This window comes from Cervus canadensis, chromosome 8, assembly GCF_019320065.1.
Source record: "Cervus canadensis isolate Bull #8, Minnesota chromosome 8, ASM1932006v1, whole genome shotgun sequence".
In the NCBI taxonomy this organism is placed as follows: Eukaryota; Metazoa; Chordata; class Mammalia; order Artiodactyla; family Cervidae; genus Cervus; species Cervus canadensis.
Genome location: NC_057393.1, coordinates 84,266,860 through 84,292,784, shown reverse-complemented (window position 1 = coordinate 84,292,784; position 25,925 = coordinate 84,266,860). Strand labels below are relative to the sequence as shown.

The window sequence follows — 25,925 nt, the reverse complement described above, 5'->3', positions numbered from 1 at the left end:
GACTTGATATGTGGTTCTTGACAACTAACCTCAGAAATAATTCCACCTTCATGAGAAGTAAAGAACCACAAACCAAACCTCAGAATGGATGCTAAAACACCCTTTTAAAAAATTTCCCTTCCTGTCAGAAGGCAGACCAAAAGGAAGTTCGTCCTCCCACCCACAAATTCCCCAGCAAGCTCTCCATCAGAAGGTCGACACTCAGCAGGACCCTCTTCTCTGAGCCTCTAGTTTCTTCCATGGCATATTCCAGAGAATAAGGCCGCGATCTGGAGAGTGCTATGGGCCTCAGGACGACTAAACAGATGGGGAGAAGCACCAAGCAGGCCCCTGGGCACCAAGAGGGTAGGTATGATAGATACTTTCTGGTTTCCTGCATTTTTAGAGCTGGGTTTTAGCTAGAGGCTGCTCCTTTCTGATAAATTGACTAAAAGCTATTAGTTATCTCTTTCCAGGTAATTTATACCTTTCAATTCTTACCTGCGAAGAAAGACAGAGATTATTTTAAACCCTTAAGAGATTTCTTTTAAATTACCTGTTACCACTGTATAATAAAAGATTTATGATTGATGTTAGATTTAGTTAAAATATAACCATCATATATATTCTTAGTAAACGATTCCAGTCATGCGCATGTAACTGGTATAAAATGAAATGAAAATTTAAATTTAAAAAGACTTTTTTTTTTTTGCTTTTAAATATTTTTTAATACAAAAATACCCATACACAATCTTCCAAACGCAAAGGCCAGTCTCCGCCTTTGGGGCACCAGGTGCTACCGCCAGTTTTGAGACAAAAACTTGAAGTTCATTTCCGGGGGGGATATACTGAAATGTAGATTTAAGAGTTGCCGGTCGGGGGAGGGGGGGAATAGCATTTAAGTTCAGAAGTTGTATTTAGACTTTCGTTTATTAAAGAACCGATTCGGCATTTCCAGGGGAGTGCTAAGCTATTTTTCTAGCGAGGCTGTGCGACCGTGTATCAAGCTTCCTTTTTACACTCGTTTTGTGTTGCACTTAACCTGGAGGTCATGTAATAACCAATGCCAAAGAAAAATCAAAATCGAAATTATTAGCGTGTGCCATCATGCAGCGGCGTTCTCTGCCTAAAGATCAGGAAATGGTTTAAATATCAGATCGCCGCCAGGCATCTCAGCCCAGGCCTGTGCGCGGAGTAAAGTTGCGTTCCGTCTCAGGGCGAGATGAGGAGCCCGTAGGGCGCCCCGTGACTGCAGCCAGGTTTTAAGGCTAATTAATAATTGCTTCGCCGCCGGTGCCGGGCAGCAGACACGTGAGCTCCGCGGCGGGACCTGCGGGGGGACCCGGACGCGGGACTGGAAGGGCGCCCGCGGCGGGCGCTGGGAGTCCCGGGCAGCCGGGGACTCCTCCCCACGCCCCGGCCTGTGGGACCCGGGTTCCCGCCCGCGCCTCTGGAGGCGGGGGATCGGGACGCTCCCGCAGGGGCTTTGCTAATTGCCAAGCAGGAAGTGAGCGCGGGGAAGAGCCGCGGAGAGAGGGAGGAGGAGGCGGGGGAGGCGCTGGAGGAGGAGGGGCGCGCGGAGCCACGGAGATTTGCTCCCCGCGCGTCGGAGCTGCAGGACTCCCTGGCTCAGCACCCGGCTCTCCTCCCCGGTCCCGGAGGCCGCCCAGGCCCCTCGGGCGCCCGTCGGCCCCACCCCGCTCCCATGGCTTCTCCGGACGACCCTCTGCGCGCAGGTAAGGTGACACCGCGCCGCGCCCTCACCTGGAGCGGGGACCGCGGGTCGCGAGATCTGGAGGCGCCCGCGGCTGCGGCAGGGTCGTCGAGGCCGTGCTCCCCGCGAGCCCTGAGGGGCGACCTGGGACCGCCCTGGGCCGCGGCGCCCCACCCAGGCTCGCTCAGGTCCGATCGGCAGACAGCGGAGGCGCCCGAGCCCCGAGGGAGCGGCTGCTGGTGGCACCCGCCTCCTGCGCCCCCCGCAGCCCCCGTCAACCCGTCGGATGCCTGAGACTCCCCTTTCCTCTTCCCACTCTGTGGCCCCAGCCGCTTTGTTCTGGACCCAGGGTGCCAGGTTGAAACAAGCCTCTCAAACCTCTCAGCAGAGGAGAGTGCAAGGGGCGGGTGGGGGTGCATTTCTTCCTCCCGAGCTCGTCCTTTCTCCCCACTCACGTGCTTTCTCATTTCTCCTCCTGTCTCCTCATTTCACTTTTATTAAATGCTTTGGGTTCTAAATATTGGCTCTTGGAGCTATTTCGTAAATGTATCCGCAAAACCAAGCGGTGGATCCCACTGGTGGGATCCCACCTGTAGAGGCCTTTGATTAGAAAGGCCGCTAGTTCTGTCCTTAGCGTTAAACATTGTTTGTATCTGAAGCCAGATTCTAGCCTTTTCTTCCGTCTGACTTGAATTTAAGAACCGTAAAACACTGAGTTGTAACTGAGGTCAGGATCTAGCTGTTAATCTCACTTGAGTTTAGAATCTTTCTCAGACTTCACCTTCGGAAATTCTCTGTCCTTCCTCTCCCATAACCTTGGCTAATCCTCAGTGAAGGTTTGTTGAACACCTAAATGAATGAATGATGTATCCCTTGGAGCACACTGGGGCTGTTTCTAGTTTCGTTGAGGCAGGAAAGGTTAGGGAGAATCCCAGGTATGTGAAACTGCTTAGAGAGGTGTTTCCTATTTTCTTTCGTGGGCAGCATGGGAGCTTGACTGTTTCATTGTTCACTTAGGGCTTGAGCAGTTAAGAGAAGGAGACAGAAAGTACCTGGAGGTGAGTCAGAAGATCACTAAATTGGCATTATGATGTGCTGCTCTGGAAGGACTTCCTGGAGATCTTAAAGGAAGGTCTAAATTCTTCTTCAAGTGGGGAATGGTAAACATTTTATCCATAAGAGATGGAAAATAAATGCATAGTTTGGATATCCTTGTCCTCCCCCGTTTTCATTGTTTGAAAAAACAGAAGAGGAAATGACGGGAGAAATTCTGCCCCTGCCCCCCAACTCTCACCTCCACATCCACTTCCTCTTCTGAAAACCTAACTGACTAGGTACAAGAGGTGTTCAGCTAGATTTTATGAACAGTGGTTTCAGATCTTATTAAATGATGATGGTGAGGGAGATTCAAAAATATCTTTATAGGGACCCATTGAATGGGGATATATAGAAAGTCTGCTTGCCCCATGCCCCCGCTCCCCCCATCAGTGGCACCGGAGAAGGTGGGGGCTGGGACACAGCATCATGTATAAAAGCGTCAATGAGTCAAAAGTATGGTGAGGCCACCAGGGCAACTAGTGGGATCTTAGATGGCAGTAATAGCATTGCAGGATCTAGAATTCCAGCGATGGTACTTAGTCTGTGTGGCCCAGCCAAGATGGAAGCACACAGCCTGAAACAAAGGGACTTGGAAATCCTAGCACATGTGGTAGGTCGAGAGAGCTGAGGATGTCATCTGGTATGAACCTGTCTCTTGACTTTTAAAAGGTAGAACCTAAACTTATAGTGGACTCTTTTTGGCTTCCTGCAAATAGTGGGGAGCCCTCCTAAGTAGAGATGTTTCTGTCACTTGCAGAGATGCTTAAGAACATCTTCAGGCATCTGAATATACCCTCATGTCCATTCCCACTCTGGAATTCTATCAATTAGATAGAGTTCTTCCATTAAAAAGAAAGATTTAAAAATGACTTCTTTCTGACATCTCATTTCGTTTCTATAACCACAAGGACACACCCACTTGCCCCTTTCGTTTCTGTGATGAAGCCACAAAGTGGTGATAATGTGGAACTTGTTAAATAGAATTTTCCCATCTCTTCCCCAAACCCCGTTACCATGCTGTCTCACCTAATTTCCTGCACTGACCTCCCAACTTGTGTTTCCATACCCACTCTTGCTTTCCACCAACCTGATCACCTACAGGTGGCTAGAGTGACCTTTTAGTATCAACGTAGACCTGTCCTTCCTTACTTAGAAACCTGTGCTGACTTTCCCGTATATCTCAATCCTTTAACAGTGTACTCTGTGCACGGACCTGTAGGTCTCCCTTCAGTTGGTGAGCCTGCTCTGTCTCTCTGCGTTGCAGCCATGCCACCTCCTCTGTTTCCTTGAGAGCCCTGGACCACCTGCCTCCTGACCTTTGCACATAGAAGACCCCCTTCACATTCCCATCCGCTCATCACCCTACTTGAGCTATCTCCTGCTCACCATTCAGATTTCAGATCAAAATGGATATAGATCTGGCTCCATGTTACACACTCTTGGTGCACCCTTCCAGCGCTTGTCACCGTTTCTAGCCGTGAAATTTCACCGTTCTTTCTCCCCCATTAAACTATGAGTTCTTAGACAGAAGGCTCGACAGTTTATCTCCAACACCCGGCCCCGTACCCAGCACATAGTAAGCCTTGGCTAAATACTTATCACCTCAGTAAATGAATTGTTCAGTTGCTCAGTCATGTCCGAGGCAAATGAATTTCCATTCATTTGCCTTTGTAGGCAAATGAATGGAAAATATAAAATGTAACCATGTATGCCTCAAACTATGACAAACTTAGACAGCATATTAAAGCAGAGACATTACTTTGCTGACAAAGGTCCCTATAGTCAAAGTTATGGTTTTTCCAGTAGTCATGTATGGATGTGAGAGTTGGACCATAAAGAAGGCTGAGCGCTGAAGAATTGATGCTTTTGAACTGTGGTGTTGGAGAAGACTCTTGAGAGTCCCTTGGACTGAAAGAAGATCAAACCAGTCGATTCTAAAGAAAATCAACCCTGAATACTCACTGGAAGGATTGATGCTAAAGCTGAAGCTCCGGTACTTTGGCTACCTCATGTGAAGAGCCGACTCATTGGAAAAGACCCTGATGCTGGGAAAGATTGAAGGCAGGAGGAGAAGGGGATGACAGAGGACGAGATGGTAGATAGCATCACCAACTCAGTGGACATGAGTTTGAGCAAACTCCAGGAGATGTTGAAGGACAGGGAAGCCTGGCGGGCTGCAGTCCATAGGGTTGCAAAGAGTTGTGCATAACTTAGCAACTGAACAACCATGCCTCAAACTGTGGGCAATAAAAGCTGTTCCCATGTTGGCATCTTAGAAACTGCTTCATCAAGTTAGATGTGTTAACTGGGTTTGCCTTGTAAAGTTGAAAAATAATAAATATCTTTGTATATCCACTTGCATATAACAAAGGTGAATATTATTATACTGTATGATCTTAATTTAAAAAACAACTCTTTACTCTAAAAAAATTCACATTGGAAGGAAAATTGTCATGCTGGTTACAATGTAGTCAGTCTCTATCTCTACCACTAATAAACCATCCAACATGGAATGAGTCAGAATTGCCTGCTGAATGTGAATAAAATCTGGTTTGCGTTCATACAGATATTAAGGAGAGAAAGAAGGAAGCTTTGAAAGTCAAGAGAGCTGGGGAGGTAGAAGAGTTCATTGCTTTGTTGCAACGAGTTAAGTGCCCTGGGCCACAGAGCACATCAATGTATGTTCTGCCTTTCTTCATTCCCTGGATCTTGTTTGCACTGCACGGTGGGGCTGCTCTCTGGGAGCCCTGGCCCTAGAGACTGGCTCATGACAGCCCCTCAGGTGGCCTTTCCCCTCTCTTGCACCCCTCTGAGCCTTCCTGGCTTAGATGGGTCTGAGGTGGCACCCTGTCCTTCTTGCAAACACCAGTAGCACTGGGTGCAGAAACCAGGGCTAAAGTGGGAGCATCCTTGTTATCAAAGCTAGACCAGTCAGTTCTTCCTCCGCATCCACCGGAGAGTAGTGACAGGCTGCGATTTTCCTTTCTTCCTTCTTCCCTTTCTCCTTCCCCTTCCAATGGGTTTTTCCAATGCCCACTTCATTTCTTTCCCTTTCTCATCATGCCTCTAAGTTTTCTTCTCTCTACCCAAGTATTTTCCTCTCGTCTGTGTCTCCTCTTCGGTCCCTTGGTTCATCTGTTCCTCCCCTCTCCCCTTCCCTCGCCCTCTTCGATTGGACCCCCTCAGCTTGGCCACCATCCAGAGGCACACCTTCTTGATCCCTGGTTCTTTCTCAGCTTGTTCAGCCCCCTCTCTGAGGTCCAAGGATGACAGAGCAGGGCTGCTGTCTAAGACGGGGAGGAAGATTACACAGCGCTTCCACCCTGAGAGCTTCTGTAATCCCGAATACGGTTAGGACTCTAGGGCTTCTTTAGACTCAGGAGTGAAAACAGCTGTAGGTCAAAAGAAAAGCTTAGGTACAAAAAATAATAACAAAGGAAAAATAAATTAACTCTGATATCACAAGTTCAAAGAATTGCCTTTAATTCTTCACTAAGAAGTGTGAGGCCTCACTCTCTTGGCTCCTGAGATTTGAGAAAGCCAGTAAGCTGTGACAGGCTTTCCTCTTTGTTTCCCTGAAAGAACATCTTTAGAGGAGATCTTTGAACTTCCTCTGAGAAACTATCTCGAGGAAATTCTGGCCCTTATCTAATGTGATTCATAAAGGGAGATGTCTAGACATGACTGGGCCGCTCTCGGGCAACTCACCCGTGTCTGTGTTTCTGTGTTGGGCAGTCCTCCATCATTCCTGGTGGAGAGGCTGCCGGCTGCAGTCCACAGGCTCCAGGGCTCCCGGGAATTCTGATCTGGAAGAGATGAGAGCTGGGTCTTTGAGTGGATGATGGGTAGATGGGATTTTGCATTTAGAGTTGATGCTGGAATGATGACCACTTTGGGGAATGTTGGGTGAATGTATTTTGCACATGGGAAGGACATGAATTTGAGGGCTTGAGGGTAAATTGTTACAGGTTGAACTCTTCCCCCCACCCCCAAAATTTTGTTGGAATCCTAACCCCCAATAACTCAGAATGTGACTTTATTTGGGAATAGAGTCTTTACCAAAGCAGTCAAAATGAAGTCATTAGAGTGGGCTCTCATGCAATGTGACTGGTACCCTTATAAGCAGGGAAATCCTGGGCACAGAGATCCCCCTCCCTCTCCCCCCAGGAGAGCCTGTCATCAGTGGCCAGTGCATGGACCACTTCTGGCACCCTGAAGATAGTGGAAAACAAGCAGATTTTGAAGTCAGAAAGTCCCAGGTCCAAATTCTGGCTCTTCCTTCGCCCTGTGACTTTGGCACTCAGTACAGACAAAGGAGATGCATGGTCCTTTCTCAGGGTGGCTGTGAGGATGAACTGGGGCTCTGTGTAAACCAGGCAGCCCCGGGGGCACTGTAAGAGGGAGCTGTAATTGTAGTTGGGCTTCCTGTGACCTTCACCTGAAGATGCTGCTTTCCCTGTGGGGCCCGTACTTCTCACTTCATGGACTTAAAAAACATTATATACATATATAGAGAGTATTTATTTATTTATTTTGTCCGTGCCATGCAGGATCCTAGTTCCCCAACTAGAGATCAAACCCATGCCCCCTACACTGGGAATGTGGAGTCTTAACCCCTGGACCACCAGGGAAGTCCCCACTCGTGGACTTAAAAAGCTGGAAGAGCATGTGGAGGCTCTCTGTTCACCCCTGAATAGTAAAGATTGGGATCTTGAGGCCCACAGAAGTAAGTGACAGCCTCACTTGCTCTCGCCTGGAGCTCTGGGAACCAGGCTGGGTGTCCCTCCAGCTGCCCAGAGACATTAGTTCACCACTGAGTTTTGCTCATGCCTTTGGAGGAGCTCCCCAGGAGATGCTCATATGAATGAAACATCTTCTCACTGCCAGCAGTAAAATCCGCTTTGGTCACTTACCAGCTTATTTGGGGTGATCTCTGCTTTGTGTGGGGTGCTAGTGGTAAAGAACCTGCCTGCCAGTGCAGGAGATGTGAGAGATGGGGTTCGATCTCTAGGTTGGGAAGATCCCCTGGAGGAGGAAATGGAAACCCACTCCAGTATTCTTGCCTGAAGAATCCCACTGACAGAGGAGCCTCATGGGCTATGGTCCATAAGGGTTGCAAAGAACTGGACATGACTGAAGCGACTCAGCATGCTCTGCCTCGTGTAGAGTCATCGATCCAGGAGAGTGGAGGCAGCTTTGGGGGAGTATAGCGACAGCCAGGAGCAGTAGGAACGTCCCCACTGGCCCCTCGCTGAACTGCTGGCCTTGCCGCCTTGGAGCTCACGTGGTCCTCCTTTTTGTGTCAGCTCCTTTGTGCCCTTGTCTCGTCTGGTATCAGAGCCTTCTCTGGGGGCCCAGCCTGCTGTTACCTGGGGCCTGTAAAAATAAACATTTTAAAGCTTCAAAGTAAACTATTTTATTTTATACTTAATAATATTGTCAACATGTGGGTCCCAGAGCTCTAAGAAAATACTTTAGGACAAATGCTTACTGCTAGACTGGTCTCAAATAACCAGGATCAGCCCTCCTCCAGATAATCTTTGGGTACACAACATGAGCCTGGGAGAGCAAGCATGAAGGGGGCCACCTCGGGCCTGGTTCTGGGTCTGTGGGCGGATTTAACACTAACATGTAAGGAAGAACATCAGCCCCAGCCTGGTCCAAGTCAGAGTCTGATACAGTTACAAGCATTCGAGTGAAAATAATAAAAAACAGAGACAAAAATGAAACTTCCCTGGTGGTCCAGTGATTAAGAATCTGCCTTCCAGTGTAGGGGATGCAGGTTCGATCCCTGGCTGGGGAACTAAGATCCCACATGCCAAGAGACACTTAAGCCCACTTGCTGTAACTATTGAGCCCATGTACTGCAACTGGAGAACCCCCACCCCACAGTGAAAGATCCCGTGTGCCACAATTAAGACCTGATGCAGCCAAATAAATACATTAAAAAATAATAATAGAAGACCTCAAGTGCTTCAAAGACTAGTTCTAAACCCGTTGTGGGTGTGACTACTGATAGAAGCAAAGTCTGATGCTATAAAGAGCAATATTGCATAGGAACCTGGACTGTTAGGTCCATGAATCAAGGCAAATTGGAAGTGGTCAAACAGGAGATGGCAAGAGTGAATGTTGACATTCAGCGAAATAAAACAGACTGGAATGGGTTGAATTTAACTCAGATTACCATTATTTCTACTACTGTGGGCAAGAATCCCTTAGAAGAAATGGAGTAGCCATCATAGTCAACAAAAGAGTCTGAAATGCAGTACTTGGGTGCAGTCTCAAAAATGACAGAATGATCTCTGTTCGTTTCCAAGGCAAACCATTCAATATCACAGTAATCCAAGTCTATGCCCTGATCAGTAATGCTGAGGAAGCTGAAGTTGAGCAGTTCTATGAAGACCTACAAGACCTTTTAGAACTAACACCCAAAAAAGATGTCCTCTTCATTATAGGGGACTGGAATGCAAAAGTATGAAGTCAAGAGATACCTGGAGTAACAGGCAAATTTGGGCTTGGAGTACGGAATGAAGCAGGGCAAAGGCTAATAGAGCTTTGCCAAGAGAACGCACTGGTCATAGCAAACACCCTCTTCCAACAACGCAAGAGAAGACTCTACACAAGGACATCACCAGACAATCAATACCAAAATCAGATTGATTATATTCTTTGCAGCCAAAGATGGAGAAGCTCTATACAGTCAACAAAAACAAGACTGGGAGCTGATTGTGGCTCAGATCATGAACTCCTTATTGCCAAATTCAGACTTAAATTGAAGAAAGTAGGGAAAACCACTAGACCATTCAGGTATGACCTAAATCAAATCCCTTAAGATTATACAGTGGAAGTGAGAAATAGATTTAAGGGACTAGATTTGATAGACAGAGTACCTGATGAACTATGGACGGAGGTTTGTGACATTGTACAGGAGACAGGGAGCCAAGACCATCCCCAAGAAAAAGAAATGCAAAAAAGCAAAATGGCTGTCTGAGGAGGCCTTACAAATAGCTGTGAAAAGAAAAAAAGGAAAACGCAAAGGAAAAAAGGAAAGATATACCCATTTGAATGCAGAGTTCCAAAGACTACCAAGGAGAGATAAGAAAGCCTTCCTCAGTGATCAGTGCAAAGAAATAGAGGGAAATAATCAAATATGAAAGACTAGAGATCTCTTCAAGAAAATTAGAGATACCAAGGGAACATTTCATGCAAAAATGGGCTCAATATAGGACAGAAATGGTATGGACCTAACAGAAGCAGAAGATATTAAGAAGCAGTGGCAGGAATACACAGAAGAACTATACAGAAAAGATCTTCACGACCCAGATAATCACAACAGTGTGATCACTCACCTAGAGCCAGACATCCTGGAATGGGAAGTCAAGTGGACCTTAGGAAGCATCACTACGAACAAAGCTAGTGGAGCTGATGGAATTGCAGTTGAGCTATTTCAAATCCTAAACGATGATGCTATGAAAGTGCTGCACTCAATATGCCAGCAAATTTGGAAAACTCAGCAGTTGTCACAGGACTGGAAAAGGTCAGTTTTCATTCCAATCCCAAAGAAAGGTAATGCTAAAGAATGCTCAAACTACCGCACAATTGCACTCATCTCACACACTAGCAAAGTAACGCTCAAAATTCTCCAAGCCAGGCAATACATGAACCGTGAACTTCCAGATGTTCGAGCCGATTTTAGAAAGGCAGAGGAACCAGAGATCAAATTGCCAACATCCAATGGATCATCGAAAAAGCAAGAGAGTTCCAGAAAAACATCTATTTCTTCTTTATTGACTATGCCAAAGCCTTTGACTGTGTGGATCACAATAAACTGTGGAGAATTCTGAAAGAGATGAGAATACCAGACCACCTGACCTGCCTCTTAAGAAACCTGTATGCAGGTCAGGAAGCAACAGTTAGAACTGGACATGGAACAACAGACTGGTTCCAAATAGGAAAAGGAGTATGTCAAGGCTATATATTGTCACCCTGCTTATTTAACTCATATGCAGAGTACATCATGAGAAATGCTGGGCTGGAGGAAGCACAAGCTGGAATCAAGATTGCCGGGAGAAATATCAATAACCTCAGATATGCACCCTTATGACACCACCCTCTATGCAGAAAGAAGAAAACTTAAAGCACCTCTTGATGAAAGTGAAAGAGAGAGTGAAAATTTGCTTAAGATCAACATTCAGAAAACTAAGATCATGACACGTCCCATCACATCATGGCAAATAGTGGAAACAGTGGCTGACTTCATTTTTGGGGCTCCAAAATCACTGCAGATGGTGATTGCAGCCATGAAATTAAAAGACGCTTGCTCCTTGAAAGGAAAGTTATGACCAACTTAGACAGCATATTAAAAAGCAGAGACATTACTTTGCCAAGGCCTATCTGGTTAAGGCTATGGTTTTTCCAGTAGTCATGTATGGATGTGAGAGTTGGACTGTAAAGAAAGGTGTGCGCTAAAGAATTGATGCTTTTGAACTGTGGTGTTGGAGAAGACTCTTCAGAGTCCCTTGGACTGCAGGGAGATCCAACCAGTCCATCTTAAAGGAGATCAGTCCTGGGTGTTCATTGGAAGGACTGATGCTGAAGCTGAAACTCCAATACTTTGGCCATCGATGGGAAGAGCTGACTCATTGGAAAAGACCCTGATGCTAGGAACAATTGTGGGCAGGAGGAGAAGGGGAAGACAGAGGATGAGATGGTTGGATGGTATCACCGATGCAATGGACGTAAGTTTGGGTAAACTTTGGGAGTTGATGACGGACAGGGAGGCCTGGCGTGCTGCAGTTTATGGGGTCGCAAAGAGTCAGATACGACTGAGCAACTGAACTGAACTGAACTGAAACCCATTGCCTTTCTGGACTGCTCTCTCACTCTGCTATTGTGCTTCCGAAAAACAACAACAAAAATTAAATTCTCCTTGCCCTTCTCATCTTAAATTTCATTTATTCTCAGAGATTTCAGACCAAAGGAAGAGCCTTTGGGGCTCCAAACACTTGTTGTTGGCAGCCCATATCTTCCTGTTCACCCCATCACCCTCTGAGGCACAGATTCTCAGGGAGGGTCATTCCCAAACCTGGACCAGAGTAACACTGATCAGCTGGGTGTGGAAACCAGCCTGGACCACCCTCCTCTTACCGGGGAAGAGCCTGAGGCTGAGATCAATTATCCGAGTCACCAGGGTCACAGTGTTACTCAGAGCTCTAGGTCTCAGTGGTGTGGTTGTGAGACCCAAGCCTTCTCCCCAGGCTTTGTGCGCCTTCCCTTTAACTGTTCTACTTGCATCCTCACTGCTGCTTTGAGGGTATTTCTGTCTTTTCCCAGCTGTCTCCTCCATTTTCTTCTTTATTTTTTTCCTTTTACTTCCTCTCGCGTTAATGTCTCTGTAGGAAAGAAGCCCTCCATGTCATAGGATACCTGCACAGGGTACCTGCTAAAATCCCGCACCCACGGTGGAGGTAATCGTTTGAAGTATTGTCATCCCAGGACTTCCCTGGCCATCCCGTGGTTGAGCCCCTGCTTCCAGTGCAGGGGGCATGGGTTTGATCTCTGATCAGGGAACTAAGATCCCTCAAGCCACTCAGCCAAAAAAAAAAAAACGTATTGTCATTCAGATACACTTTAGGAAAAATGACATGGCTGAGACCAGGCGGTGACTGGAGGAGGGAAGAAGGGCCTTGAAGCTCCTCGGTGTCTTCTACTACCCACTCCCTACCCAGGAGCCAGAGTGTGAGAAGGATGGAAAAACAACTGGAAAACCAAATGCAAGTGTCTGGCTGGACCTAGTTGAAGTCCACTAGCGTGTCGTGTTCTTTTTCATCTCTCAGCCTTCGCCTATGCTGTTCCCTCTGTCTAGAATGCTTTCCCCTCTGTGACTCTTTCTCCTGGCTGGCTTCAATTCAGCCTTCCAGACTCTGGAACCACTTCCTCTGCAGGCTCTGCTCTCCCCACCGTGCACCCCAAGCGGGCTTCTGTTCCTCCCATGTGTTTCCACGTCATTCTGCGTTTCTGCTGTCTTCACACCACGTGCTCTGTATTATAATTGTCTCTTATTTGGGCAGCAGGAGATCTGTAAACTCAGAATGGAGTTAGCAACACAGTTTGTTCTTATTGTCTTTATATCGATTTAAACTCAAGTCTGAGTCTGTCATCTGCTGGGCTGGCAGGAAATTCCATTTCACTCTGAACTGGGCTCCTTCCTTAATGTAATAACAGGAGTCTAAGAGGCTGATATGGCACTTGGAAAAGGAGGGGCCTTGAATTTTTTGTGCATCAGGGTCCAAGCCTGAGAAGACTCTGGGATCCAGGAGCCCTCTGTTTCTGTGCCAGACCCAAATCATGGGATTTCTTTGCTGGGGCTGGGAACCCTGGGGCCCAGGGGCTAGCCCCCTCTGTGTATTCTGTGATGTGATCTTGCCACCTGTGGGCTCTGCCAGGGACAAGGGCACAGGTGTCTGTCCCCTCCTCCATGGGGGGACACTGGCAAATCTCTGTCTGCATCCACTCCTCTGGGCCACCTCCTTTAATCTCTTCATTGACTGTAGCCTATCATAAAACAGATAAAGAGATGTTCCCTTCACATGACTTTTCCTTTGGGCATTGTCAATACCCCGTAGGGAGAGGAATGTGAAAAGTCCAGACACAGTCTCAATGAAAGACATGTAGGCAGAAGGAACAAACCTCCATAGGTTGTCCTGTCCTGTTTGTTTGGATGCCCCAAGGCGTTCCCAGGACCTCGGACCTGGGCCACATTATGTACTTCATGATGATTTGGGAGAAAAATGAAAGTTGAATCTTGACTGGTCTAAGGCTGCCACTTAGGGTTTTGCAGCTTGTGTGCTGACTGCCCAAATACTGAGGATCCCACTCAGATATGGTTATTGAGCAAGATAGTTTTCCAGCAGATGTTTCCTAAAGTGTCTAGTGAAGTAAAGTAAAGTCGCTCAGTCGTGTCCGACTCTTTGCGACCCTGTGGACTGTAGCCTACCAGGCTCCTCCCTCCATGGGATTCTCCAAGCAAGAATACTGGAGTGGGTTGCCATTTCCTTCTCCAGGGGATCTTCCCAACCCAAGGATCGAACCTGGGACTCCTGCATTGCGGGCAGACGCTTTAACCTCTGAGCCTTTTTTCTAATTTTCTCTCTCAAAGTTATAATCAAATCGTTGCCAGCCTGGGTCCTTGGACTCTTTAATCAATTGTTGTTATTCGTCACTCAGTCCTGTCTGGAGTCTGCAACCACATGGACTGCAGCACACAAGGCTTCCCTGCCTTTTAATCAATAGAAATTGATGACAGACCAGATGAGGAATTCAGGCAAGGCTTTACTCTTAGTGAAAACAAGAAAACAGGTGCCCTTGCTCTCTACAGAGGGCAGGCTAGTTCCTTGAGTGGGGCAAGGGTGGGGATGGACCAGAGCGCTGGCTTAAGTGATCTGCCCACCCCCATGGTGGTGCTGCATGCAGGGATCATACCCGCCTTTGTTCCCAGTGCCTCGGAAATGGCAGTTGGTTTGTGCCCTTTTTGTTTTCCTTATTGTATGCTGTTCATAATTTGCCCCAACTACACATGCACACAGATATTTTCAGTCCCTTATAGTTTCTTTGTATCTGTTGCTCAAGGAGATATTTGTCAGGCATGAGCACCGCAGTAGAGTCCCAGGTCCCAGTCTATCTCAAAATCCAAAGTGTAAAAGAGTCATTAATTAATACCATGTTTGCATCATTTGTAGCTATTTGTACCTCTGAGTGTTTGTAGACATTTATAAGTAAACTGTTAACAAAACATGTTTTTTTTTAACATTATTTATTTATTTTTGGCTGCGCTGGATCTTCATTGCTGCTCCTGGGCTTTCAGTGGATACAGTGGATTGTGGCAAGCAGTGGATACTCTCTAGTTGTAGTGTCCAGGCTTCTCATTGCCGTGGCTTCTCTTGTTGTAGAACACAGGCTCTAGGGCATGTGGGCTCAGCAGTTGTGGCTCACAAGCTTAGTTGCCCCATGGCATGTGAGATCTTCCAGGACCAGGGATCAAACCTGTGTTCTCTGCGTTGGCAGATGGACTCTTCACCACTGGACCACCAGGGAAGTCCAAATATATATATATATATATATATAAAATATATATATATAATATATATATATATATATAATTTTTTTAATGTAGTTTGTCTTAATCACTTTCTTGATGCAGTCTGAACCCATTCTTTCTTTTTTGTCTCTACTAATGATTGAAAGTTTTTCTCCAAACTGATGGGGGCAGCTTGCATTTATATGAAGACAGTTATCAAAGGATACATTTGTGCTTTTAAGTTAAAGAAAATTCTCTCATTGTGTTTTGTTTACAGATCATTTGGCAAAGGAACCAGTGGAAGACACAGACCCTAGCACTATATCCCTTAATACGGTAGGTTACTCGTTTTACATTAATGGTGTGGTTTTGTTTTTTTTTTTTTTTCTCCCTTTGTTATTGGTGTTAGACTCTATTCTCATTTTGCACATGTCAGGAGTGTTCTTCTTAGATTATGTGAGGTCTTTATCTACTTGTCTTTTTAATTATGTATTTTTATTTATTTTTATTTTAAATTTATTATTTTTTTTGGCCACACCATGTGGCATGTGGAATCTTAGTTCCCCCACCAGGGATGGAACCTGTGTCCCTTGCATTGGAAAGCGAGTTCTTAACCACTGGACCACCAAAGAAGTCTCTGCTTGTCTAATTTTAATAGTATCTATTTTTAATGACCCTGTTCTTCAGAAATCAAAATATATAGCTTGAGATTGAAAGAAAAAATATGAACACCTTACAGTAATGGAGGGCTGCCCATAGGTAGGTGGGCATACGTTGTCAATTACCACTTTTACCCCTGAAACAGTCCTGAAAGGTAGGCATTGCCTGCTTCATAGCTGAAACACTGAGACACAAGGAGTGAGGCAAGTCGCCAAACTTGGAAGCAGCCCAGGTGGGATTCGAACCCATCAGCTGGCTTCAGATCCCTGCCCCCCCATCCCATAACCACTCTGTGCTGTGTCTACTGTGATAAAAGATTTTATTATTCTACTGTAGATGAGGATATGGCAATTAGCTGGTTTGTAGAAAGTCAGCCAGACTGACACCCTGCTCCCCTACTTGATACTGCCTCTTACTTATGACCAAATAAATGCCTTTGACAGCATTGTGTGTGTTACTATGCATGCAGTGTGAGATACATTCCTGTTTTTCAAAGTGTCTGGAGGATCTATTGAGTCATGAAGAATTTGTATTAATTTAGTTAGAATGGCATAAGTACTCTCAAGGGATTTCAGTTCAATGTCTTTAAGTCTTTGGTGGAGACTTCCCTGGTGGTCCAGACTCCATGCTCCCAATGCAGGGGGCCTGGGTTCAACCCCTGATCAGGGAACTAGATCTTGTACTCCTCTACTAAGACCCAGCACAGCCAAAAAAAAAAAGGGGGGTGATTCACAAGGCACCTTAATGTCTTACAGACCTGAAATGTTTGTGTTCATGGCCTCGTATTATAACTACAGCACAGTTTAATAAGTGTGGACAGTGTAGGGAATCAAACTTTGAGACACTGCCAATATGAGAAACTTCCAGCTCCTAACTTGTGTAGAAGCAGAGCACACAATGGCCCTGTGGCCAGGTCTTATGACCCTCTTGGGTGTAGCCTCTTACTAAAGCCATGGGTTCTATAGAGCAGCGCTCCCCAACTTTTTTGGCACCAGGGTCGGTTTCATTGCAGACAAACTTTCCCAGACCAGGTGGGGATGGATGGTTTGGGGATGATTCAAGTGCATTATATTTATTGTGCACTTTATTTCTGTTATTATTACATCAGCTCCACCTCAGATCATCAGGCATCAGATCCCAGAGGATGGGGACCCCTGCAAAAGGGTTACTTAATTCACCCTTCACACTGCCTGACCTGTGATTGTCTTGCTGTCCACTTGATCCCCTGACACCAGCGTCTCCCTTCCTTGGGGGCCCCCTCCTTACGGCTCACCTGGAGTCCTGGCTGCCTCTCCTCACTCCTCTGTGACTCCAGGACAAATTGCCTTTACTGTCGCTTCCCTGTATTCGTTTGTTGGGGCTGCCTGACAAGGTCATGCAAATGGACTAAAAATCAAGGGCTGTGCTCCCTCTGAAACCTGTAGGGAAGAATCCTGGCTTGTGCCTTCTGGCTTCTGGTGGTTGTCAGCAGTTCGTGGTGTCCCTGGGCTTGTAGCTGCTTCCCTCCGCTCTCTTCCTTCAGTGGCACATGGCCGTCTTCTCCCTGGGTGTCTGTGTCTCTTCTCTTCTTACAAGAATGTCCATCCTGTTAGATGAAGGGCCAACCCCACACCAGTGTGACCTCAGCTCAACTAATTCTGTCTACACTGACTCTATTTCCAATAAGGTCACAGTCTGAGGGACTAGGGGTTAGGACTTTGGCGTATACAGGGGGTGCACAGATTTCAACCATAACATTCCTGCTGCTTTCAGGATTAAATTTACAGTCCTTGACATGGCACATGAGGTCCCCTTGTCTCAGCATCCCAGTCGTGTGTAGCTATTTGCTGCTCCTTGGATGCCGCACGCCCTCTCGCCATCCTGGGGTACCCCTAATGCTGGCCTTGCCCACTTCCTCACCTAGTGAGTGCCTATGCACCCTGCCACTCGACTTAAGCATTCCGTACCTGGAAAGCCTTCTCTGCTGTATCCTGGGGCCTTCGGCTGTTGTCTTCTCTACTTCTTATGCTATTGTGTGGGGATGATTTGCTTGGCTGGCTCTCTGCAAGGCTGTGCCGACCATGTTCCCGTATGCAGAAGTGGGCACCAGGCAGGCAGCAGCGTTTGTGAGTCAAGCTTCCTGAGATCCTAGGATGGCACCTCAGTCCCTTCACCTCACTTCCAGGGTCTTCCATGGAAACCGGCTCCATTATTTCATATCCAACTATGTCTTCCTTTTCCACCCCCAGCACCGTCTCTGCTGCAGGCTGACCAGTCTCCCAACCACCTGGCCTTGATCCTCTATGCCCACCATCTGCAATGGCCGTCCTGAATTCTGGGCATCCTATAGGCCTGCTCAACTGTCAGTCTGTCCAGGAAACCCACACTTGTTCGTTCTTGTAGACTGAACTTAGTCAAAACCTTGGGATGGTCCTTTCTCTTAAAACACTCACAGTCTGAGAAAAATACTTTGAAATGAGTCTGAGAAGTACTATAGTACAGTTGTGTTTTCCACGTTCTAGGGGGCAGAGTATGGGGAAGTATTTAGTCAGGGGGGAAAGTATTTGACTTTTAGGTTCTTTCTGATTGATGTTTATTTTTTTCCCACTCAAGACTGTGGTGTATTATAGCAAAAGGATTCAGATTAAAGTCAGCCAAAGCAGGAGGAGCATAGGGCAGGGCCCAGGAGAGTTGTAAGCAGGTGGTTTTCAGTTACCCTCTCAGCTGTGTGGACAGTATTTACTGGTCTCAGTAATGGTGTGTGATGATACACACAGAGTACTGACAACCAAGGAAACTCATCCAGCCTCTGGTGTCCAAAGTGTTCTCGGGGCTCAGTTGTGTAGACATGCTTGACTCCCAGTGTGTCTGACCTTAAACCCCAGGCCCTTCAAAGGTTGAATTTATGACATAAAGAAGATTAATTTCTTTTGTGGAAAGAGGTTGGAGGCTTCTGCTCCGAAGAAACTCCAAGGAAAGGCATTTAAAACAGAATCCCTGGATGCCCAAGTCCCTTCCATAAAATGGCATAGGACTTCGCTGGTGGCCCAGTGGCTAAGACTACATGATCCCAATGCAAGGGGCACAGGTTCCATCCCTGGTTGGGGAACTAAAATCCCACTCAGACGTCCAAAGTTTTGTATCCATGGAAGGTCTTAGAATCAGCCCCTCAAGAATACTGAGTGATGACCACATATCAGCCTTCCTTTAACTACTGATCAATAAGCAAAGTTAAATACATAGATGACAACCATGTAAACTCAAACCTCCATAGACTATTGGACTATGTTAAGGAAGTCATGTTAATTTCAAAGCTTAATAATGTTAATAAACTCAGTTTTTTTTCCCTTACAAAAAGAATCCCTGGTGCTGCATTTGTTTCTTTTCCTCCTCTGTCCAAGGAAGACAGTGATGAGACATACAGGAGAGTTGGGAGGTGCAGCTTTGTTTAAGCTGGAGAGCCATGGACCCAAAGGCCCAGAGGAGATGATGGTGGAACTGAGGCAGGGTCAGAGGCAGGCTAGGGAAATTGGGCACATTCAAGCTTCTCTCATAGAAATCTTTGGAAAACAACTACATTGTGTAATCTGAAGTAGAAGTTTCCAGAAGCTTAGATACCTGCATATTTACCAGGACCAGCAAAGAAATACATGATTGCAAGAGCATTTGCTATTTTGAATTCCCTGTGACAGTACTGCCCTCCAGGAAAGCATTGAGGAACTGTGCGTAACTGGGCATATGGGTGACTGATCTTCATGCAACTTATGGGATAGTTACCTTTTCAATCCTGCCAACCCAGGACAGAGCTCCCCAGTTGAGAGAGCTGCCCAGAATACATGCTTATTGACCCAAATGCATGTCACAGAAGTGGTGAGAAAAGATATGACAGTCCCTCAGTTTTGAGCTGCAGGGAGTAAAATAACACTGCAGACAAGAGAGGAAGTGTGGTTTATGGTCAGAGCTGAAGGCTTGTTCTGTTTCATATTCCAGCATTGACGTCTCATCAAATTTGACTTCATCTCTTTAAAACTGAGAATAAGCCACGGGTCAGGCCTATGGATAAATTCAAGGCTAAAAACTTACAAGATTTTAAATGAAAATCATGACTTTCCCAAGACAAAGCTTTCTTTTCACTTTGATCTTATAATTGACTATAGTGTTTAAAAAAATAACTTTCCCCTTTTGTTGGTTTCTGCAGTCAGACAAGTATCCCATTCAAGACACAGGACTCCCTAAAGGTATGTACAGTTAATGCAACAACTTGTGCTTGTGATTATTCTCCTGTCCTGAACAAAGCACTAGTCAGAGTAATTTTTCATTTGTTAAAATTGTAGAACAGAAACATACTGATAATTTAGTGCCTGATTTGATCATCTGTAGCATGAATTTTCTTATTAAAATCTAGAAATGATTTTAGATCAAATGATACATCAAGTTCCGATGGTGTTTTTAGCATGGTTAAAATGAGGACAACCAGGACTGTGGGTTGCAAGTGACAGAAATATAACTCAAATTAATTTTAAAAGATGGGGGGGGCGGGGCAGGGACTTCCCTGGCAGTCCAGTGGTTAAGACCCTGAACTTACAATGCAGGGGGCGCAGGTTTGATCCCTGGTTGGGGAACTAAGGTCCTGCATGCTGCATGATATGGCCCCAAACCAATAAAAACAAAAAAGGGGAGGGGAAGAATTTGGTGGTTTAGAGTCTTTGAGTCTGTTAAATCCAAACATTTAAAATGGTGTCTCAGGCTCTCTCTCTCTCCCTCTCTTTTTCTTTTCCTCATCTCCTTCTTCTCTCTCTCCCCACCCCTCTCTCTGACTCTCATGGCTCAGTCTTCTGTGTTGACTAAATTCTCGGGCCAGTTTTCCCCATGAGGTGGGAAAGATGGTCTCTGCCGCCTCCAGCTTCACTTGGTGCTGCTTACGACGGTGGAACAAGAGGGAGCCTTTCCCCCAGCACACACGGCTCGGTTTTAGGGGCAGTGCTGGCAGGAGCAGCTTGGTCATGTGGCGATCATATCGACTGTGGTCATCAGGAGGAGGGAGGGCTGACCAGGTCTGAGCCTCGAGGTTAGAGGGTGGGTGTGGAGGGCATGGAGACAGTTCTACTCAAACCACAGGTTCCATTGCCAGACAAGGGGAAGGGGATGCTTGTCAGGTCCCAAAGCAAAAAGAGCTTTCTTTCATGATCCATAGATTAACATCTCAGATGTGGTACAGATGCATCTGAAAGGAGCCTGAGCCTGTCCAAGGCTACAGTCTGCAAGGCTGTATCCAGTAAGAAGAATGAGCTGGTGGCCTTCACAATGGAGCACTTACCTTATGTTCTGCTGACAACCCAGGGTGAAGGGGTGGGATGGGGAGCAAGCAGATCTGACCTGCATCAGAGTTGGCAGGGCCTCCCTGGCTTCCTGGAGAGAGAGGACTTCCCAGCACAAGCCTGCTGTGGGTTTCCCCAACCTCCTTCTGGTGATGAATATCACAGGACTGCCAGACTGCAGGTCGGAAGGGAGCTCCCTGCCAGGACCCATCTGTGGTTAAGTCTGTGGTTCTGCTGAGTCCCCTTCTCTCATTCTCTACTCACCAGACTCCTCTCCCTGCTTCCGGAGATGACATCAATACAGTTTCACCCAGGAATGGCAGTAGTATAGGGAAAAGAGCCTGAAGGCCAACTTTGAGCCCGATTCCTGGTTGTTCTAGGGCAGGCTGGCTTCTTGCGTGTTTCCTTTCCCTTCCCCTTCTCCCTGAATGACTTCTCAGCATCCGAATTCGCCACCCTGTGACTGTCTAGTTCAGCAAGAAAGTGGGAGGTGCAGGCCAAGACACCAGCGAAGAGAGGAAACTGTCCTGGGTGGTATTCAGTGGACTTCAGGGAGGGTACAGTGAAGAATCATCTGGGGAGCTAGTTTAAAATGCAGATTCTGGGCCCTGCTTCTCCAAAATCATCATGTGGTGGGTCTAGGATCAGGCCCAGAAACCTGTAGGGTTTTTTTGTTTTTCACTCGTTTGTTGCTTTTTTAAGTGGAGGATAATTCTTTACAATGTGGATTAGTTCCTGCCGCACAATGAATCAAATCAACTGTGTATGTACATGTATCCTCTCCCCCTTGAACCTCCCTCCCAAACCACCCCATCCCACCCATCTAGGGCATCACAGAGCGCTGAGCTGAGTTCCCTGTGCTATACTGCACCTTCCCCACTAGCTGTTTATTTTACACGTGGTAGTGTGGTCGGGGAGGGTGAGACACGTGGGAGATTAGGATTGAAACCTGTGTTTTAATGCGTACCTGAGTGAGTGGGTCTCAGACCTCCCTTTGAGAGCCTGCCTACGAAGCTTCAAGAATGCGGTGTACCCTCCAATGGGACATGATGGAGAGAACCGGCTGACAAAGCTTGCCAGCTCTGAGAGGACTCAGCAGGTGACTTCAAAGCTTAGGACAAGGTAGATGCCACCTCCCAGGGTGCTCGTGAGAATCAAACACCAGAATAGCGCCTGGCACCCAGGAGCTTCAGACAGGGAGGAGGGAAGTGTGGCAAGAGAGCCCTGATCAGTCAGGGTTGAGGACAGTGGAAAGCTCTCGTAGCAGAGGTGAGAGTGGAACCACTGTTTTAAGCACAAATGGAGCCACAGTGACTCTGGGAAGGCATTGCCACAGTCTGATCCATCTGAAATCTTTTTCTTTTTTTATCATCTTGAATGTGATTTCCTGTTTTAAGAGAAAAAGATTGTTGCTTAGCAGCCTGATAATACAGTAACTGTACTGTAACTGTTTCTTCAATAATTTAAGTTTTACAAAACCTCAGTTAAAATGGTGGTGAGTTGACAAGTAACATGACTGTTAAAAACCATATTCTAGACCTTCCTCTGTCTTTATTCATGGGGTGGAAGAGCATTTTTAAGCACATAATTTTTCTCCAAGAAATACATGATCTTAAATGTAATGAACCATGTCCAGAAGTTTGAAAACTTACTCCAACATTTGCGTTTGATAATACAACAATTTAACGTCTGCAGTATTTTGTTAAACACACCATAATGGAGCCAATTTCAGTATTAAATGATTATGGTTATTTTCCCATTGTTTTTAGGAACACAAAGCCCACATAAATTAATGAAGAGACTAATTTATAGATTAAAAGTAAATGTAATAGAATTATATTAAGTATAGATTCAGACTCTGACACGTAAGTGAATTCTAGGGGGCCACTATATTTAATGGGGCTTCCCTGGTGCTCAGAGGTTAAAGTGTCTGCCTCAAATGAGGGAGACCCGGGTTCCATCCCTGGGTTGGGAAGATCCCCTGGAGAAGGAAATGGTAACCCACTCCAGTATTCTTGCCTGGAGAATCCCATGGACAGAGGAGCCTGGTAGGCTACAGTCCACGGGGTCTCAAAGAGTCGGACACGACTGAGCGACTTCACTTTCACTTTACTTTCTTTCACTATATTTAATAGAGGAGTCATTTGTAATTAGCTTGAACCATTTTCATATGATTAAAAAGTCCTCAAAATATATTTTCTTAAGAAAACAAGCATGTTTCACAAAATCTTCATTCTAATTCTAGTATATTCCTAGTTTCCCCATGGACAATATAACGCTGTTCCTCAACATGGTCCAAACAAAAATGGGTCTGAATTTTGTGCTTTTTACCATAAATCAACTGTAGGCATCTAGTGTAATTTCAATGATCAGCATATTTTTGAGGTAAAACATGTTATAATACTTGTTTTCTTGGGAACAAATGTGTAGCTTCTACCTCCCCTGATTTTAGAGATTTCAGGCAGTTTATTATGTCGAGTGTCTATTGTAGGTTCTCTGTGAGAGTCTTTAGGCACTAAACTCAGGACTCATTTAGATTGGGGTTCACTTTATTTCATAAATTCCTATACTGGCTTGAGGATTCTAGAGGGAATGTGGCTCTTCACATTTTGAGAGAAAAATGTCTTTTGAAAAAGAATTCTGATATTTCATCTGCTATTCCTAAGTGAAGTGAAGTCGCTCAGTCGTGTCCAACTCTTTGCGACCCCATGGACTGTAGCCTACCAGGTTCATCAGTCCATGGAATTTTCCAGGCAAGAGTACTGGAGTGGGTTGCCATTTCCTTCTCCACAGCTGCTATTCCTAGTGAGGGGAAATTGCACAAAAATATATTTGATTTAATCAAAATTTTATCACCTTCATTTTCTCTGACTTTCATTGTTCAAAAAAATTATATAGCAAATGTAAAGTGAAAGAGAAATAGACTGATTTTATTGTTAATAACTTTGTGTAATTTGAACTTCAACATGGGTGATATTTGGAAAAATTTGTTAACGGAATGTAGTAGTTCAGTTTGGAAAAATTAAGAGAAAATAAACAAGTACTGAGGAAATCACTAAAATAATTTGGAAGTGTTGAGCTGGCCAGTAAGTTTGTTAAGGTTTTTCCATAGGCTGTAACAGAAAAACCCAAATGAATTTTGTGGCCAACCCAATAAAAATGTCTGCCCCCAAACTAGCAAGCCAATGTATTGTATTTTATATGATTTCTCATTTTGCCGATTGATTGATGGTATTTTGCTATTAAGTTTGTTTTAAAATCAAACTAAAAACCTCTCTTGTCTGCGTGATATGATGTTACCTGGTCCCACTCATTCCACCAGCTCACTGCCTCCCACCCAACCTTGACCCAGGCTCTTGGCAGTCTCCTGTTATAGCAAACCAAAAGTTAAATCCGCTCCCCCAAATTATAACACAAATACAAAGGTGACCATTCTGCGAAACTTTTCTTTACTGGAGGGTGAATGGGAGGGAGAAGGATATGACCACAGGAGTGTGTGGGAGGCCATGTAAGAAAAGTTGCTTTTTAATTTCAAGTTAACATTGTGTTGGGAAAGAAAAAGCCCTGCCTTTTCAAAAATGCTCGGGTAACAGTGATGACGCTGGTCATTGTGAGGGGCTTCCCAGGTGTTGCTAGTGGTAGAGAACCCACCTGCCAATGCAGGAGACATAAGAGACGTGGGTTCGATCCCTGGGTTGGGAAGATTTTCTGGAGAAGGAAGGGCATGGCAATCCACTCTGGTATTCTTGCCTGGAGAATCCCATGGACCTGGCAGGCTACAGTGCGAAGGGTCACATAGAGTTGGCCACGACTGAAACATCTGAGCATGCACAGCACGCGTGGCCATTGTGAGAATTATTATGACCGAAATCAAATGTCTGTCACTGTGAAAAATCACTTTAGTATGCATCTGAATTCTATGGGGTGCTTGTTAGGTGTCAGATTTCTGGACTCCCCGAAGTTCCAAACCAGAAATTGTGGAGGTGGAGCCCAGAAATCTGCATTGTTAACAGGCAGTCAGATGATTCTCATGCAAGAGAACTGGAACTGTATCATGAGGAACACAAGCCTAGGTGAGATCTCCATTGCTCCAGCTTAGAAAGATATGGTATAGGGATTTCCCTGCTGGCCTAGTGGCTAAGACTCCGCCCTCCCAATGCCCAGGGGCCGAGTTCTATCCCTGATTAGGGAACTAGATCTCTCATGCTGCAACTCAAGATCCTGCATACTGCAACTAAGAACCAGTGCAGCCAAATAAATTTAAAAGAGAAAAAGATACCATATGGAATCTTAGTAAAAGACTGTGCTTTTAGTTTAAATTTCGCAGATAATAATATTAAAGAAAAATGACCTTTTAGTCAGAATCGTGTAGGCAGCAATAAATATAGCCCCTTACATGAACAAATCTATCAGCTCAGTCTGTAGTAGGTCAATGCATGTTACAGAATGTAAAAATAAATGATGGATGAATCAATCAATCTGTCATTCAGTCCTAACTTTTGAACCTTGAGTTAAGTGATTCTGTGTGTAAGGCTTTATAACTCTAAAATTTTACATGCCACTAAGCATTTGTTTCATAGTATACTATATTTCTGTCAGCTTTCAAGGTTAGTGTGATACTGAATTCTATGGTTAAAGAGTAAAATCTAATGGAAAAATTCAGCTTTTTTTTTTTTTTTGCCATACCACATGACATGTGGGGTCTTAGTTCCCTGACCAGGGAAGGAACCTGTGCCCCCTGCAGTGGAAGTGCAGAATCTTAACCACTGGACCACCAGGGAAGTCCCCCAGATCAGCTTTTAATGTATTTGTCTTCACCACAAACTGGGGAGCTGTGACATTAACACATATGTAAGACAACGTACGAATGGAATTTCCTTCCTCACAGTTAATTCTGAGAGGTGTTAGACGTTTCACATGTCTATCATGTTCCTTGACTTTCACTGGCAATCCCCACTTTAGAACTGAAATGGTTTCGGTTTGACTTTTAGGAGGCTGAGCTATCAAGATAAGTATAATCCCACTCCCTGCTCTCTGAAGGGCTTAGTAAACTGTCAGTCAGACAGCCAACACCTGGAATCTGATGTAAAATTATCAGAGG

The 25,925-nt window shown here is 45.5% G+C and overlaps 1 protein-coding gene across 1 annotated transcript in view; it reads left to right on the top strand.

Annotated features, from left to right (window-relative positions):
• The first annotated feature begins 1,144 nt into the window (after window positions 1-1,144).
• EDARADD (EDAR associated death domain) overlaps window positions 1,145-25,925 on the top strand; it is a 67,887-nt gene continuing 43,106 nt past the window's right edge. The window contains exons 1-3 of the mRNA XM_043477027.1: window positions 1,145-1,715; window positions 15,145-15,203; window positions 19,705-19,744. Coding sequence (XP_043332962.1) covers window positions 1,685-1,715; window positions 15,145-15,203; window positions 19,705-19,744 — 130 coding nt within the window. The 5' untranslated portion in view covers window positions 1,145-1,684. The remainder of the gene's footprint in view (window positions 1,716-15,144; window positions 15,204-19,704; window positions 19,745-25,925) is intronic.